At 48.3% G+C, this 15187-nt stretch overlaps 1 protein-coding gene across 1 annotated transcript; it reads right to left on the bottom strand.

Moving 5' to 3' along the window:
- TMEM269 (transmembrane protein 269) lies at positions 1-14057 on the bottom strand. The gene is made up of 6 exons (XM_049712180.1): positions 13933-14057; positions 9146-9284; positions 6005-6102; positions 5167-5310; positions 4342-4542; positions 1-1813 (listed from the first exon to the last, which is right to left on the bottom strand). The coding sequence occupies exons 2-6, from the start codon at positions 9235-9237 to the stop codon at positions 1677-1679; spliced, it is 672 nt and encodes a 223-aa protein (XP_049568137.1). The 5' UTR covers positions 9238-9284; positions 13933-14057; the 3' UTR covers positions 1-1676.
- Between the last annotated feature and the right edge of the window lie 1130 nt (positions 14058-15187).

Consider the following 15187-nt stretch of genomic DNA (forward strand, 5'->3'; position numbering starts at 1 on the left):
ATTAGGTTTTTGGACTAAATTTGGTTGGTTCAGAGTAAAATAAGTATTTTTTGAGTACCTACTATGTCCAGGCACTGTGCTAGGTGCTGGCCTCTAAGAGCTTATGTGAAGACATTTCTCGACCTGGAGTTCCTAAAATATTTTGATGAAGGATAGCATCAGTGAAATGAGGGTTCAGCATTGAAGGACATCACACTAAAATGTCTGAGCCCATGTATATTTGTAAGAGTCTTACTACATTATAGTAACCTTGTATATAACTCACTAGAATGCACAACCAAATCAATTCATCAACAAAGTAAATGTTTTTGAGCGTGGGGCACTGTGGCAGGCAGCAGAAATATGAAAATGTAAACTCAAGGAGCTTAAAGTCTAGTGGGAAACAGACATATTCATCTAACCATGAAAAAAATACAAATGGTGTAACAGATACAAACAGAAAGCTGTGGAGAAGAGGAGGGTGCTGTCTGTTCCTTTAGAGTCAAATAGCAATGTGGACTTCATTGGACTTTTATTTTTCATTTAATTTTAGATTTAATGCATATTTGCCATACACTTTGTTCTGCAAACTTCAAGAAGTTAGATCCGGGCTTCCCTGGTGGCGCAGTGGTTGAGAGTCCGCCTGCCGACGCAGGGGACACGGGTTCGTGCCCCGGTCCGGGAAGATCCCACATGCCACACAGCGGCTGGGCCTGTGAGCCATGGCCGCTGAGGCTGCGCATCTGGAGCCTGTGCTCCGCAACGGGAGAGGCCACAACAGTGAGAGGCCCGCATAGCGCAAAAAAAAAAAAAAAAAAAAAGAAAAGAAAAGCAAAAGAAGTCAGACCCGAGGTAAAGGTGCTCTGGTGCCCTAGTTGAGGAAGGGGCGGAACTAAGCCAATAATCTGGTTCACCATCTGGAGATGGAAAGTCCAGAGGCAGTGCCGGGGGCATGGCTTTCAGTGGGCCTGAGTTCTTTGTGAGGTGCCGCTTTAGGGCTGCATATAATTTTATTTCTATTCAATTTGGATTTTAGAATATGAAGTGCCCTTTGAATATCTAGAGTTTAGTATTTTAGAGCTTAGGAAAAGAACACATACTGAGATCCTGGAGACCAGACGATGCCCTCAGGATGCCAATGTGTCTAATCTCTAAACAAAGCAAAAGGCAGAAGCTTTGATTGTGGAAATATGGAATTTTAAGTTACAAAATCCTACACACAAATTGGGCAATGTGATTGGCTGCTATCAGCTCCGCGCTACAGAGCCAGAGTCTGTAAATTTAAGGAACGCGTTAGTAAGCCCCACCTCACCACTGGAGTAATCACATTCAGGCAGGACCAAGGTGGAGGCTAGACCAACTCTGAAAGGTTTCACTCATTTCCAAGGGACTAACCTGAGTGCACAAGTTCACCCAGCTGGTAACAGGGATGGAACTCAAGCCCAGCCCAAATTTATCTTGGAAAAAATTCTGTTCTGTATGACATAAACAACTCGTCCCCAAGAGATTAAGAACCCTGAATAAAGAGGAAGAAGTATATAGGCCGCTGGCCCTACTGTGGGTTGCTGTTCAAGGCAACATGTATCTAGCACATACACAACGTAGGGACAAGGAAACATTTAGTAAGGGTAAGGCGAGGCTTGGCCCAACATGCTGGCAGAAACCCCACAGAGGCCAGCGGGAGTGCGTAAGGCTGTTTAGTGTCTTCGGTGCTGCTGCTTAAGACGTGCTGCCTTGTGCCACAGAGCATCTGGAAAGAAGATGTAGGAGAGTGACCACATCAGGCAGTAAAAAGCAGTTAGTGACAATGGTGACAAAAACACCATGATGACACCTGGAAGAAAAAAGGCAAACACTCAATTTTTATGAAGCTGTCTGATGTGTATTTTCCACCCTGTACTTCCCATTCCCATCTTTCCAGCCTTCAGTTTTTTGGGGTTTTTTTGCTGTACGCAGCCCTCTCACTGTTGTGGCCTCTCCCGTTGCGGAGCACAGGCTCCGGACACGCAGGCTCAGCCGCCACGGCTCCCGGGCCCAGCCGCTCCGCGGCATGTGGGATCTTCCCGGACCAGGGCACGAACTCGTGTCCCCTGCATCGGCAGGCAGACTCTCAACCACTGTGCCACCAGGGAAGCCTTGGCCTTCAGTTTTCACTCACAGAGCCTAAGACACTAAAACCAATGACACGTGATCCCTGCCTTTGCAGAGTTTGTCCCTGTGTAACTAGACAATTACAATCTAATGCAATCTCAGGCTCCATTTTATCAAATTCAGATCAGAAGTCAGTCTTAGCCAAGAATAAATCTGAGTTGCCCAGATCTCTTGTTAGAAAAAAAAAACAAAGAAAAAAAAATATTCCTAATTGTTTCAAGTTTAACATGAGATAAGGGTCAATAAAATATTTTATGCATGCAGAAAAGAATTAACATAGCAGGCCTGAGACTGCTATCCTTAGAAAGGCCTGCTTGCAAGGTGGGCCTGGAAACTTGAATAGTGAACAGTTCCCTACACTGACACTTATAATATTCTGACTGCCTAGGACAGTTGGTTATTACCCCCCGGAATACAGATTTGTTGGTTGTCCTGCCTCCTCTGGAATGGAAATGCATGAGTGATCCTGTAATGGATACCGCTGTGATGTAGTAGAATGAACATGGGATTTGAAGTCCCAAGACATGGATTTAGAAAAGTCCATACTTTGCCACTTATCAGCAGTGTGACCTTGGGCAAGTCACCTAACTTTTAAAAGCCTGTTTATTACCTTAAGAGAGGAATAATGATGCCTCTCACCCTCTGTCATAATGAGATTGAGTGGGTAATGTGTGAAGGAAATTTATGGAAGTACTACAAACGTGAGATGTTATTCTTCCCCTTTAACTTTGTTGCAGAAGTCTGGAGAACAAGTAACAATGTGAGATTTAATAGCAGAAGCTAGCCCCACACAGGGCCAGTTTAGATGACAGGTGAGTTTAGCTTTGCATGCTTCAAAGTTGACCAAACCAACTTTGTCCCTGTGTTACCGTATCAAACTCAATTACAAATGTCAACTGAAATCCCTACCAACCTGACTGTGGTAATACTTTGATGGAAATGCAATTCATATGAATTAACTATGTCACTTTGACATTTATGCCAAATCTCTTCATCTCCACTGCAACCATCACCTCTCATCTGACAAAAAGCTGGTTTTCCTACTTCTATTCTTAGTCTCCTACAATCTATTCTCTTCATTACAGTCCAAGTGATCGTTTAAAACTGTGGCTCAGAAATCCCTTCAAAGGCTTGTCATTTGCCTACAGGATCCAATCCCCAATCCTGCCCAGTCTGCTCACTTCGCTGGCCTCAGTCTGTCACAAGCCCTCTCTCAGCAAGTCCAGCCACACTGGTGCACTAATGCGTCCAGCTGTTCTTGCCTCAGAGCATTCAAAAATTGTTTCCTTTTCTGAACCATCCTTCCCACCACTGGGCCAATCATCTTGCAGCTTTCATGTATTTTAAATTTTTTTCCAGTTTTATTGAGATATCATTGACATATAGCATAGTTATTAGTCCAAAGTGTAACAACAACGGTTTGATACTTGTATATATTGCAACATGATAACCATAATAAATTTACTTAATATCCATCACCTCACATAGTTACACATTATTTCCCTGTGATGAGAACTTTTAAGATCTACTCTCTTAGCAACTTTCAAAAAGCCAATACAGTATTGTTAACTGTAGCCACCATGCTGTACATTACATGCCCAGAACTTGTCTTGTAACTGGAGTTTTTACCTTTTGACCACTTTAACCCAGATTTCGTTTAAATGTCACTTCCTTAAGGATCCTTTCCCATCCTTAAGGCATTCCAGTCTAAATTAGGTCACCCTCTGATGCCCTCTGAGAGCACCCTATAGTTTCACAGCACATCAAAACTATATATTTTTAGTTATTTCTGCCATGATTTGTTTGGTGTCTGTCTCCCCTATCGGACTGTAAATCCTGAGGCAGGAAGTATTTGTCTGGTTTACCGATTTGATTCCTAGCACCTCACATATGGTCAGTGTTCCCTAAATTTCTATTGAACTTAGTGACATCCAACAAATATTTATTGAGCATCTACTATGTGATTGGCACAATCCTAGGTACTAGGAATTATAGCACAAATAAAAAAGAATCTTCTATGGGGGGGTGGGCAGGTTTAGTGTGTATAGACAACAAACAAGTAAATACACATCAGGTGATGATAAATTCTATGGAGAAAAGTAAAGCAGGGTGAAACAGAGGGGGAATGTGGGGACGAGGTACAGGGTAGCAATGAGCAGCAGTGACAATAAATGATCACTAGTGACATTTAAGAGCAGTATTTTCACTCACCTCCCAGATAGACCATTTTTTTCCAGTTCTCAGACTCCAGGATTTCGTCATGTGGGTAGTAGCTCTCGTCCATCATGAATAGAATCATGAATGTGGCCATGCAAGAGAGAATGAATGTGTTGCCTTTGGTCAGGAGGGAGGTGGAGGCCAAAACACAGGAAGCATAGGGGCAGGGTAGACCCTTGTATGTGAAGGGAACGCCTGCAGGGAAAGAAAAGATGGGGTTGGCTTCACTGCTCTAAAGCACCCACCAGAGGAAGCCCTTCTCTCTTTGGGTCTTCCCTGCCCCACATTCCAAATCCCCTAATCCCAGGGCAGTGGCCAGCCAGAAAGCACTTAGTTATTTAGAGATGCTGTGGGGGTTTTGCACTGGATCCTCAAGGTAGAGCAGGCAGCTAGGACCAGGCCTATGCCTTGGCCCCTAGGAAGCCTCTGTAGAGGGGTCCTTTGAGATCTTTCTGTCTGCATCTGCAGTCCCTTGCGTTGTGAACTTAGGCAAGGTAATTACCCTCACCAGAGTTCAGTTTCTCCATCTGTTATGGGAAACTGGAGTATGACCTCTAGTTCTAGAGTCTGTGAATTCATATGCTCCAGCCAAAGGTCACACTACAAGAAAAAGGCACAGCTGGTTCCCGCCCCCTAGAACAGGTCTCTGCCAATGCAGCCTTCAGTCTCCAGTGGGCCTAGAGCAGGGGAGAAGGAAGGAAGGGGGTCTCCGTAAAAGGAAGGAAAGGAGTCAATTACTGCACCTCACGCTTCCGGCATCCAACAGCTTCTCCCCTCCATGGTTCCCTACCCTCAGCCATAAGGCTGGCTTCCACTCACCAGCTGAATAGAAACAGAGGCGGACTGAAATAGCCAACACATAGATGATGGCCAGGAAGCCATTCAGAGGCCCATCCATGCCTAGAAGCAGGGCTGAGGCCAGGCCAAAGGTGGTGAAGACAGCAAAGTCATTCAGCTTGGCTCCTGTTCCAGAAGGCCAAGGTTAGAAGAACTTACACTCATATGTCTTATACTTTAGTCCCTTCTAGTGGGGGAGCTGGAGTGAGGACAAGCGGGATCCTGTTTGTCAGGTCCCTGAGGGGCCAGAGGGCAACAGCTGCTCCCCAGGGGGGCCTGTTGATCAAAGACTAGGATCTCCTTCTGGCTCTGCCTCAAACTGACCACATGGCCTTAGGCAAGTCTTTCCCTGTCTAGGTCTTAGTTTTCCCATCCTTTAACACGCAAGGGTTGGACCACAATTGGGAACGTATCGATAAGCTGTGGAACCCTTTTTTTTCAAGCAAAATCTTGCATGGAAATATTTTGTCATATTTTAAACCAGCAGCTCTGCTTGGGGTAATTTTTCATTTCCCCACTCCCCCGTGACCACAACCACCACTCCCACTCCCAGATCCACCCTGAAGAGAGAGATGGGGCAGATAAGCCCACTGAAGGCCAGGACAAAGACAGCCAGCGATCAATAAGCGAACCAGCAGAGGAGCTAGATCTAGACTGTGGGGCTCACAAACTCCTATTCAAGGGCTGCTTCTGCTACACTCAGAGGGATGTGAACAGGAGTGGTGACTCAAGGAAGCCTGCTGTATTTCAGAGGATGGAGAAGCTGACCTGAATGGGTGCTCCTGGGGTCAGGGATTATGAGTCTGAGGCCTGGACTCACCTGATGTGGAGCAGATGTTGAGGTGTCTGGTCATTGCCCCGATAGCCATGTCTAATAGAAAGCTGACCAAAAGCATCCAGGAGGCACAGGGGGACTTCCTAAAATGCAGGCCAGCAGGCCCCAAAGGGCGGCTCTTTCACAGTCTCCACTGGACTCCACCCCCCTCCCGCTATATGCTTCCTACGCTAGCATACATACACACACCCCTACGTGTTCCCCACACTCACATCCTTTCTGATATGTGCTGCTTTACACACACACACACACACACACACACACACACACACACACACACACACACCCTCACACATATCTACATCCCTTCCATACTCATTCTCAACCCACAGTCTTAAAGGGGTGCTCTCAACCCCCTCGCTAATCACCAAGGTCCCTTTCAGTTCTAAATTCCAGGCACATTCAGTGGCAAGGGGGGTCCTAGGCCTTAGTCCAGCCTCTACAACCATCTCAGATAAATCATTCCTCCTTCCTAGGTCTCTGTTCCTCCATCTATAAAATGAAGTGTTTGTACCAAATTATTTATTTAATAAGTATAGGCCTATTTAGATTATCTGTTTCTCCTAGGGTGAGTTTTGGTAGCTTGTATCTTCTATGGAGTTGGTCTGTTTCATCTAGGCTATGAAGTTTGTGGACATAGAGCTGTTCACAATATTCCTATTTATGTCTTCCTAAACCCCTCTGGAAACTACTGATCTTTTTATTGTCTCCATATTTTTGGACACATATTGTCTTTTCCAGAATGTCATATAGTTGGAGTCATATAATATGTAGCCTTTTGGGATTGGCTTCTTTCACTTAATAATATGCATTTAATGTTCCTCCATGTCTTCTTAGGGCTTGATAGCTCATTTCTTTTTAACACTGAATGATATTCCATTGTCTGGATGTACCACAATTTATCCATTCATCTACTGAAGGACATCTTTGTTGCTTCCAAGATTTGGCTATTATGAATAAAACATCATAAACATCCAAGTACAGGTTTTGAACGTAGTTTTCAATTCATTTGGGTAAATACCAAGGAGTGTGATTGCTGGATTATATGGTAAGAGTATGTTTAGTTTTGTAGGAAACCACCAAACTGTCTTCCAAAGTAGCTGTACCATTTTGCATTCCCACCAGCAATGAATGAGGGTTCTTGTTGCTCCACATCCTCAGCAACATTTGTTGCTATCAGTGTTCTGGATTCTGGTCCTTCTAATAGGTGTATGGTGGTATCTCATTGCCATTTAATTTGCATTTCCCTGATGATATATGATGTGGAGTATCTCTTCATATGTTTAAATGCCATCTGGATATCTTCTTTGGTGAGATGTCTGTTAAGGTCTTTGGCCCTTTTTTAATTGGGTTGTTTTCTTATTGATGAGCGTAAAGCTTTGTATATTTTGGACTGTAGTTCTTTATTGGATGTATTTTTGCAAATATTTTCTCCCAGTGTGTGGCTTGTCTTCTAGTTCTCTTGATGTGGTCTTTTACAGAGCAGATTTCTTTTCTAATATATGCATTCAATGCTATAAATTTCCCTCTAAGTACTGCATTTACTGCATCTCACAAATTATGATAAGTTGTATTTTCACATTCTTTTAGTTCAAAATATTTTTTTAAAATTTCTCTTGAGACTCCTTTTTTATCTATGTATTATTTAGAAGTGAGTTGTTTAACCTCCATTTATTTCAGAATTTTCTAGTTATTTTTCTGTTATTAATTTCTAGTTTAACTCCATATGGCCTCAGAGCATACTTTGTATGATTTCTATTTTTTTTAATTTGTTAAGGTATGTCTTACAGACCAGAATGTGGTCTATCTTGGTGATCGTGAGAAGAATGTGTATTCTGCTACTGTTGGATGAAGTATGCTATAAATATCAATTAGATCCAGTGGATTGATGGTGCTGTTCAATTCAACTATATCCTTACTGATTTTCTGCCTGCTGGATCTATCAATTACTGATAAAGGGGTATAGAAATATCCAACTATGATAATACAGTCATCAGTTTCTGCTTGTAGTTATATCAGTTTTTGTCTCATGTATTTTGATGCTCTGAATGACTTCTAAGATACCTTTCAGACCCTACATTCAAGGATTCTATGTTTCTTTCCAGCACATGCTCCCAGACTCCTGAAATCAGCTACCACAATCTCAGACCAAACTGCCCTAGGAGGCCATACGCAAGTTGACACCCTGACTGCAATGCTTGGGTGGCCCAGCAGAAGCAAACAGAGAGCCTGACCCCAGACCTCAGCTGTCCCCAAACAACCTTAGTATTTCCTTTGTTTAGACCCATACCTATGTGTCTAAAGGGAATTGGGCCCACTATTATGGCATAAAAACTACACTCCTAGAAGATTAGGTTGAACTAAGAAGACAGCGATTTTCTGCTGCAGGTATGCCCCACTTTATGAGACCCCAAAAACCCAGACTTAGAGAATCATATAATTTTCAAACTGGAAGGGAACTTAAACATAATCAGGTAAAATCCTCTTATTTTATGGTTGAGAAACAGATCCAGAGAAGTCACTTGGTCATGGTTATAAAGAATCAAACAGATTAGGAGTATGTTATTTGCATTATAAAGGACTTATCTTTAAAGAGCTGATTTCCCAAAGCCATTGAAATATGATTCAATTTATAGAAACATAATTTGCCTACAGCTTTTTGGGGGGGGCCATATACATGTCTCAGAGTTTCCAGAACAGTGCTAATTTCAAATATTCTGCCGGATCATATGCTCTAATTTAACAATCAAAAAAATTTAATGGTCGCCTGCCTACCCAAGGATTGTGCAAAGGCTACCAGAACAGAAATCTCAAAATCTCTTGATTTTCTCATAAAACCATTCTAGATTGACATAGCTGGAAGGAACTATAGAGATCATAGTGTGAGCTGCTTGTTTTAAAGATGGAGAAACTGAGGCTCAGGATATGACCTAGCTAAGGTCACATATCAGGCTGGTGGTAGAACTGAGGCCAGGATCTTGACCCCTTGACTCCCAACCTACTGCACTCTCTCCTGCCCCCAGTTGATCTGTACGCCTCAGAGCTTGGCTCTCTAGACTCCTCACTCCTTCCCTCATGCCATTGGCTCCAGCTCTTGGCTAAGAGCTTGCTGGGCCCCAGACCTACTTGCAGAAACTGCAGAAGATGGATAAGAGCCCCAGGATCATGTTGGCCACGGACAAGGCACTGGCAACATCCTTCCAGGAAAATTCATTCATCTGGGCGTGGCTCTGCTCTTTGGTCAGGAAGAAACTGGTGTGCTGACCTGGGGCCCAGGGGAGAGGGACAAGGGGTTGTCAAGGTCAAAGAGTCCCAAAAGAGGTTCCCAGGGACCCAGTAGCTCCTGTTCCCCTAGACCTCATCCCAGAGCTGCGCCCTCCCAACATGGTTTCATATTGGTAGTTGGAGGAGACCCAGGAGGTAAGACAAAGGTGCTGAAGATGAGCGCGCCTGGGGAAGTTCAATAGCAAAGTGAGTGAACCAGCACGACCATAGCTTCCACCCCTCTATGACTACACCCCTTGCCCTACAGCACAGACCTCCCTCTAGCCCATATGCTGACCCTCCTGGCACTCCCATGGCCCAGGGTCCAAGGGGTATGCGCCCTTCCCCCATCTGAGAGATGAGCCCTTGTCATAGAGACCTTTATCATAAATGAGCCCTCCTTTTTTTTTTTTTAATTATAAAGCTACTTTTAATACTTTGGAGTGAGCCCCACAGGAACAAAAACACTGGGAAGGGGTAACCCCCTCACCCCCAGGAGTGGCCCAGGGGGAGAGAGGCCACCTGAAGGGAAGGAAGCACAAAGGGCCCGCTGCAGACTCAGGCTCCTTTGTCCTGGAGGCCACGCTCACTCCCTCAGAAAGACAGGGCTGTGGCTGAGGTGCCCCAAGTGTTAACAGGGGAAGAGATGAGCAACAGAAAATGAATATGGACAGCGCTAAATAATTCACATGGCACTCCCACCACGTTCTCTCTTCTGATCCTGACAACCTTAGGAGATGGTGCTATAATTCTCCCCGTTTCATGAATGAGGGAACTGAGGTCCTGAGAAATGGAGGTATTTGCTCAAAGTCACACATTAGGTGAGGAGAATCAATCCCTCCTGTTTTATTTATTTATTTATTTATTTTCGGTACGCGGGCCTCTCACTGTTGTGGCCTCTCCTGTTGTGGAGCACAAGCTCCGGACGCGCAGGCTCAGCGGCCATGACTCACGGGCCCAGCTGCTCCGCGGCATGTGGGATCTTCCTGGACTGGGGCACGAACCCGCGTGCCATGCATCGGCAGGAGGGCTCTCAACCACTGCGCCACCAGGGAAGCCCAATCCCTCCTGTTTGATTCTAAATCTGGTGCTTCTTAAAGGGGGCATAATCTCAGCAGCAGGAGGTTTGTGGGGTAGGAGGTTTGTGCGGGCAATGAGGGAGCTCGGATGGCCAGTCTGGGCAGCTACGGCCTCCCCGTGCAGGAGTAGGCCCTGCCCAGGCCTCCTCCCTTCCCTCAGCCTCTCTCAGCAGCAGGGAATCAGCTGGCCCTGGCCATTTTCAGTCTCTCTGTGTCCGTTTTCGCTCTAAGACCAAACATGTGCACTCCTTACACATACACTGTCTGTGAAACTTTCTTTTGGAGAAAGAGCCCCAGCGTTCTCTGAAACAGGGAGGCCCCACTGGTTGTAAACACACTACCCACAAATAGCAATCCTGCACGTGAGTAAAATGTACAAGTTCCAAGGTGTTTTCTCATTTAATCCCCACTCATTTTCGAGGTGAGGAAGCTGAGACTCTGCCTCCATACAGCCCCTCTGTACAGCCCCAGGCCCTTCTGGTCTGGGCAAGAGCTAAGACAAATCATGGTCCTTTCCCATAAATACTGCCACCAGTATGTCAGAGGCTGAGAGGGGGCCGGACTTGGAATTTGGGGCTGGGAGTTTATCAGGCAGCACGGTGGAGCTAACTGCTCCCATAGGCCAGCTTCATTCACCAAGGGTATCAGTAGCTACAATGCCAAAGCCACTGGGACTCCTGAGACCTTGTCATGCCAGGTCCCCTCAAAACCTAAGACAGGGAAGCAATGCTAGTCCGAGAAATCTGGGATGGGAGGGGGGCAAAGGATTGGATGCCTGCTCCCTCCCTATCAACCCTTCCCTCCTGGTCTGTCTTGAGTCTCAGGGCTGACCCGAGCAAGACCAAGCACCTCTGTTCCAGCCTAGTCTGCACCTGGAAGAGCAGCATCCCAGCATCTCAGAGGCAGTCAGCAGATACCTGGGGTGTGTCCACCAAGTACGAGACACACCTCATCTATACTACTACATGGTTTGGTTTTTTGGTTTTTTTTCTTTTGTGGTACGTGGGCCTCTCACTGTTGTGGCCTCTCCCGTTGCGGAGCACAGGCTCCGGACGCGCAGGCTCAGCGGCCATGGCTCACGCGCCCAGCCGCTCCGCGGCATGTGGGATCTTCCCGGACCGGGGCACGAACCCGCATCCCCTGCATCCGCAGGCGGACTCTCAACCACTGAGCCACCAGTGAAGTCCCTGGTTTTTTTTTTAATTAATGTGCAATTAATTGTCTACTATAGTATCTCTTTCATTCACAAAGCACTTTCACCTCTGTGGTTTCCAATGGCCCTGTGAGGTCTGCCAGGTAAGGCAAAGAAGACTCAGAGAGGGGAAGAACCTTGTTCAAGGTCACACTGGAAGTGGCAGAACAAGACTTCCAACTTCACCGTAAGTGTTCTTTCCTGTGTACTCTGCTGTCTACCAACCAACAGGACTGATCGTAGTATTCGTTGTAAGCTCAGACTGAGCAAGGTGCTGGGGAAAGCCCTTGGTCCCTGCCTGGACCATGGAATTTACAGTCTGTTCAGGAAAACAAGACTCATGCATGCCTGTGGAGACTTACAGACAGTTCATGGTGGTAACTCATCTTAACAATGGGGAAACTGAGGTTTCAGAACAGTTAAGCAACTTGTTCCAGCAAATGGTGGAGCTGGGATTGGAACTGGGCCTCCTCTTTCCCAATTAAAAGCCGTTTGCAGCACAGGCCCCAGGTATGGAAGGATGTGGAGCTGAGAGTAAGAGCTGTTGAAATTTAGAGAAAAAAGGAAAAATCCATTCATTCAGCACTTGGTCTTGGGACAGAGAAGATTAAGACCTGGTCTCATCTCTCAAAAAGCTCAGTCTGGCAGAGGCATTCAACCCTGCACAAAAGAGGAGGTGACAAGGCTGCTGAAGGAGCACAGAAGAGGGGCCCCGCCTGTCAGGGGGCTCAGAGGAGGCGTCTCAGAGGAGGGGGTCAGAGCTGAGGCCTTGCCCAGCAGTGGCCTGCAAGACTAGCTCACGTCACTCCCCGGCTCCTCGGAAGCCATCAGTGGCTCCCCAACACCCTCAGGATGGAGTCCAGCTCCTTCATGTGGTATGCAAGCCCTTCGTGACGAAGCCTGCTCGACTCTCAGCCTCCTCTCTCCATCGCCCCATGACCCCTTCTCTGCCCCGCTCTGGTCTTGGGTTGGGTGGTGGGCCTCTTTGGGAAGCCTGACACCCCCTCAAGTCTTGAGCTGCTCCTCCTCTGCACTGCCACATCTGCTTGTGCTCGCCGCGTGACACTTGGCACTCTGTATTGGCACCGCCTATGTGGTCTTCCTTCTGTACTACAGGGGAAGGAACTTGAGTGCCGACCGAGGTCCCCTGTGCCCGGCATGAGGCCTGACAACAGAAGTTGTTCAATGATTGTTAAATTAATAGAGCACTCTGGTGCTTGCCCGAGATCCTCTCCCTGCACGGCATCACTCCAAGCCTGTCTAGTCTGTCCTGTGAGCAGCCTTCATAAGTGAACAATCCAGCCCCTCAGCACACCCAGCATCTACCCAACGTTTATGAGCTTTATTTGCCGATGCCTGCTGTGCGCCAGGCCTGTGTGTTCTGGGCACCCTCAGGAGGCTGGGAGTCTGGTAGGGGAGGCAGATGTGTGTAGGGACGGTGACGGCAGTGTGGCAACTCTGGTTGGACAAGGGGATGTCCGGTTGCTGAGGGTGTCCAGGGAAGACTAAGTCTGGGGTGGGGGCAGGGGAAGGCTTGGCCAATGTGATATTTACGGAGGGTCTCCGGGCATAAACAAAGGGGGGTGCTTCCTGGCAAAGGAAATTGCAAGGGCGCAAGCCCAATGAGGAGGCTGGGTCTCAGGGAGACAGGGCTGCCGGGAGGCAAAGCCGGCAGGGAGGTCGCAGTTGTGATAGCTGCTGTGACCTTGCCTTGCCGCTGGGCGGGCAGTGATGTTTATTTGGTAAGGGGGTGTCTTGATCAGATGTGGGTTGGGGGTGGAGGGTGGTCTCGAGGGGAGAGGCTGAAGAAAAGGAAACCAGCCATGAGACTGGTGAGTGAGGAGAACGAGGTGAGCGAGCAGAAATGTCCGACGCTGGGGCTGCTAGCGGAAGAAGAGAGGAGAGTGGCGTGGGACCCGGCGATTTCTCAGGAGAGGCAAGGCGTGGCGAAGTCGGTGCCTTGCCTGGAAACCCGCGCAGCGTTGGAGCGAGAAGGCCCCAGGCGGCGCTCCCCCGCGGGCGGTGAGCCACGCGCACAGCCCCTCGAGTTAGAAACGCCCCGCCCCCCACTGGCCGCCCCCAATCCATCCCGCCACCCTAGAGGCCAACAGCCCGACAGGGAGCCGGCCTCCTCCCGACGCCGGTCTGTCCGAGCTGGAGACACCGGCGCTCCCCTCCTCGCCCCTCCCCTGCCGGCTGTGCCGCGTCGGTCCTGGACAACAGCGATGGCGACGACGCCCAGGCGAAAAGATGGAAGAGACGGAGCCAGACGGAGCCGGGGCTGGGCGCCCGCGCTTCGGAACAGCTCCTTCCCCCCAGGGCCGTGGTCGCCGACAGCACCCTGGGGGGGGGGCGCGTGCGACGCTGCGGCTGCTTACCTGGGGACCAGACATTCTTAGATGGGGTGGGGGCCCGCACTCCTTCCCCGCTTCCTGGGCGGTGGAGAGGGGCCAGCCCAGGAGAGGGAGAGCCGCGCCGTCCCAAGCCTCTCACCACCCACCCTCGGCTGTTAGCTCACAATCCCCGAGGGGCAGGGGAGGGGCCACGGGGCTTTAGTTGGCAGGAAGAGGGGCCTCAGTTTGCCGGGGAGCCCTAGGTCTTGCAGCGGCGCGGCAGGGGGAATGGAGGGATCTGAGAGGAGGGGACTAGTCTAACATGGGGAGCGTGGGCAGGCTTGGCAGGAGAAGAGACCAGAGTGCCCGGCGTGTGAGAGGGAGGTGGGCTGGAAGCGAGTTGCGGGGAGATAAGGCTGTAAAGGGATGCTGGGGTCCAGACTGTGAAGGGCCCCTAGAATGTAAGCCCCCTCCGTGTGGGCAGGGCTTTCGCTGTGCTCGGTGCACTGCTGTATCTTTGTGCCCATAAGAACGCTTAGGCATAAAGTACGTCCCCCAGCCCCCATACTTGTTGGATCAATGACAAGCTGAGTAGTTGACACTCAGTCCTGAAAATAGGAGATTTTAAGTAGGGAAGTGACATGGTCAGGTTGGTTTAGAAAGATTATCCTGGCAGCCAGCATGGAGGAAGGCTGTGTAACACTGCATGAGCTGAGGGGGGCTGGAGCAAAGACATACTGTTGGACAGCAGCAGAAAGGAATGAGAAGTAGTCGGACCAGGAGCCACTGTGAGATGGAATGTCAAGAGTGTGGGAGAGGAGTGAGAGGCAGGAGGCAAGAGCCTCTCTGAGGCGTTTAGGTTCCGCAACTGGATAAATATGTGCCACAGAGAGAAACGTGTTAGTACTGGGTAGGATCCCAAGCACCAGTTCTAATACCTGCCCCACTTTCTCTGACCTACCCAGTTGCTAAGTTCCAGCAGCAATAGCTTCCAGGGCCCCACAGAATATGCGAAGAGAAGGGGTGGAGCTAGGAGGTCAAGTGACTCTTTGCCTCACCTTGCAGCCTGGAGGGGGAAGAGAAGTATAGGACCTAGCCTGTCCCGAGTGGCTACTAGCCACTGGGCACTGTGCTCAGTGCTTTACAGACGTTATAGTCATCTTGCTGGATTTTCTCAAGTGCCCCTGATGTTAGTATTAGCATTCCCATTCTCCAGAAGAGGAAATGGCATTACTCGATTTTACTGAAGGTTACACCGTTATTAATTAGCGGATCTGAGACCTGAACACAGTTTGACACT

Source organism: Orcinus orca, chromosome 1 (genome assembly GCF_937001465.1).
Source record: "Orcinus orca chromosome 1, mOrcOrc1.1, whole genome shotgun sequence".
Taxonomy (NCBI): domain Eukaryota; kingdom Metazoa; phylum Chordata; class Mammalia; order Artiodactyla; family Delphinidae; genus Orcinus; species Orcinus orca.

Excerpts from the sequence above, each read along its gene's own strand:
- TMEM269 (XM_049712180.1), bottom strand. The coding sequence starts at position 9,237 with ATGAATGAATTTTCCTGGAAGGATGTTGCCAGTGCCTTGTCCGTGGCC. Across the intron at positions 4,543-5,166 it reads CCTCTGTTTCTATTCAGCTG|GCGTTCCCTTCACATACAAG; the intron begins GTGAGTGGAAGC and ends CTTTCCCTGCAG. Across the intron at positions 1,814-4,341 it reads AAAAATGGTCTATCTGGGAG|GTGTCATCATGGTGTTTTTG; the intron begins GTGAGTGAAAAT and ends TTTTTCTTCCAG.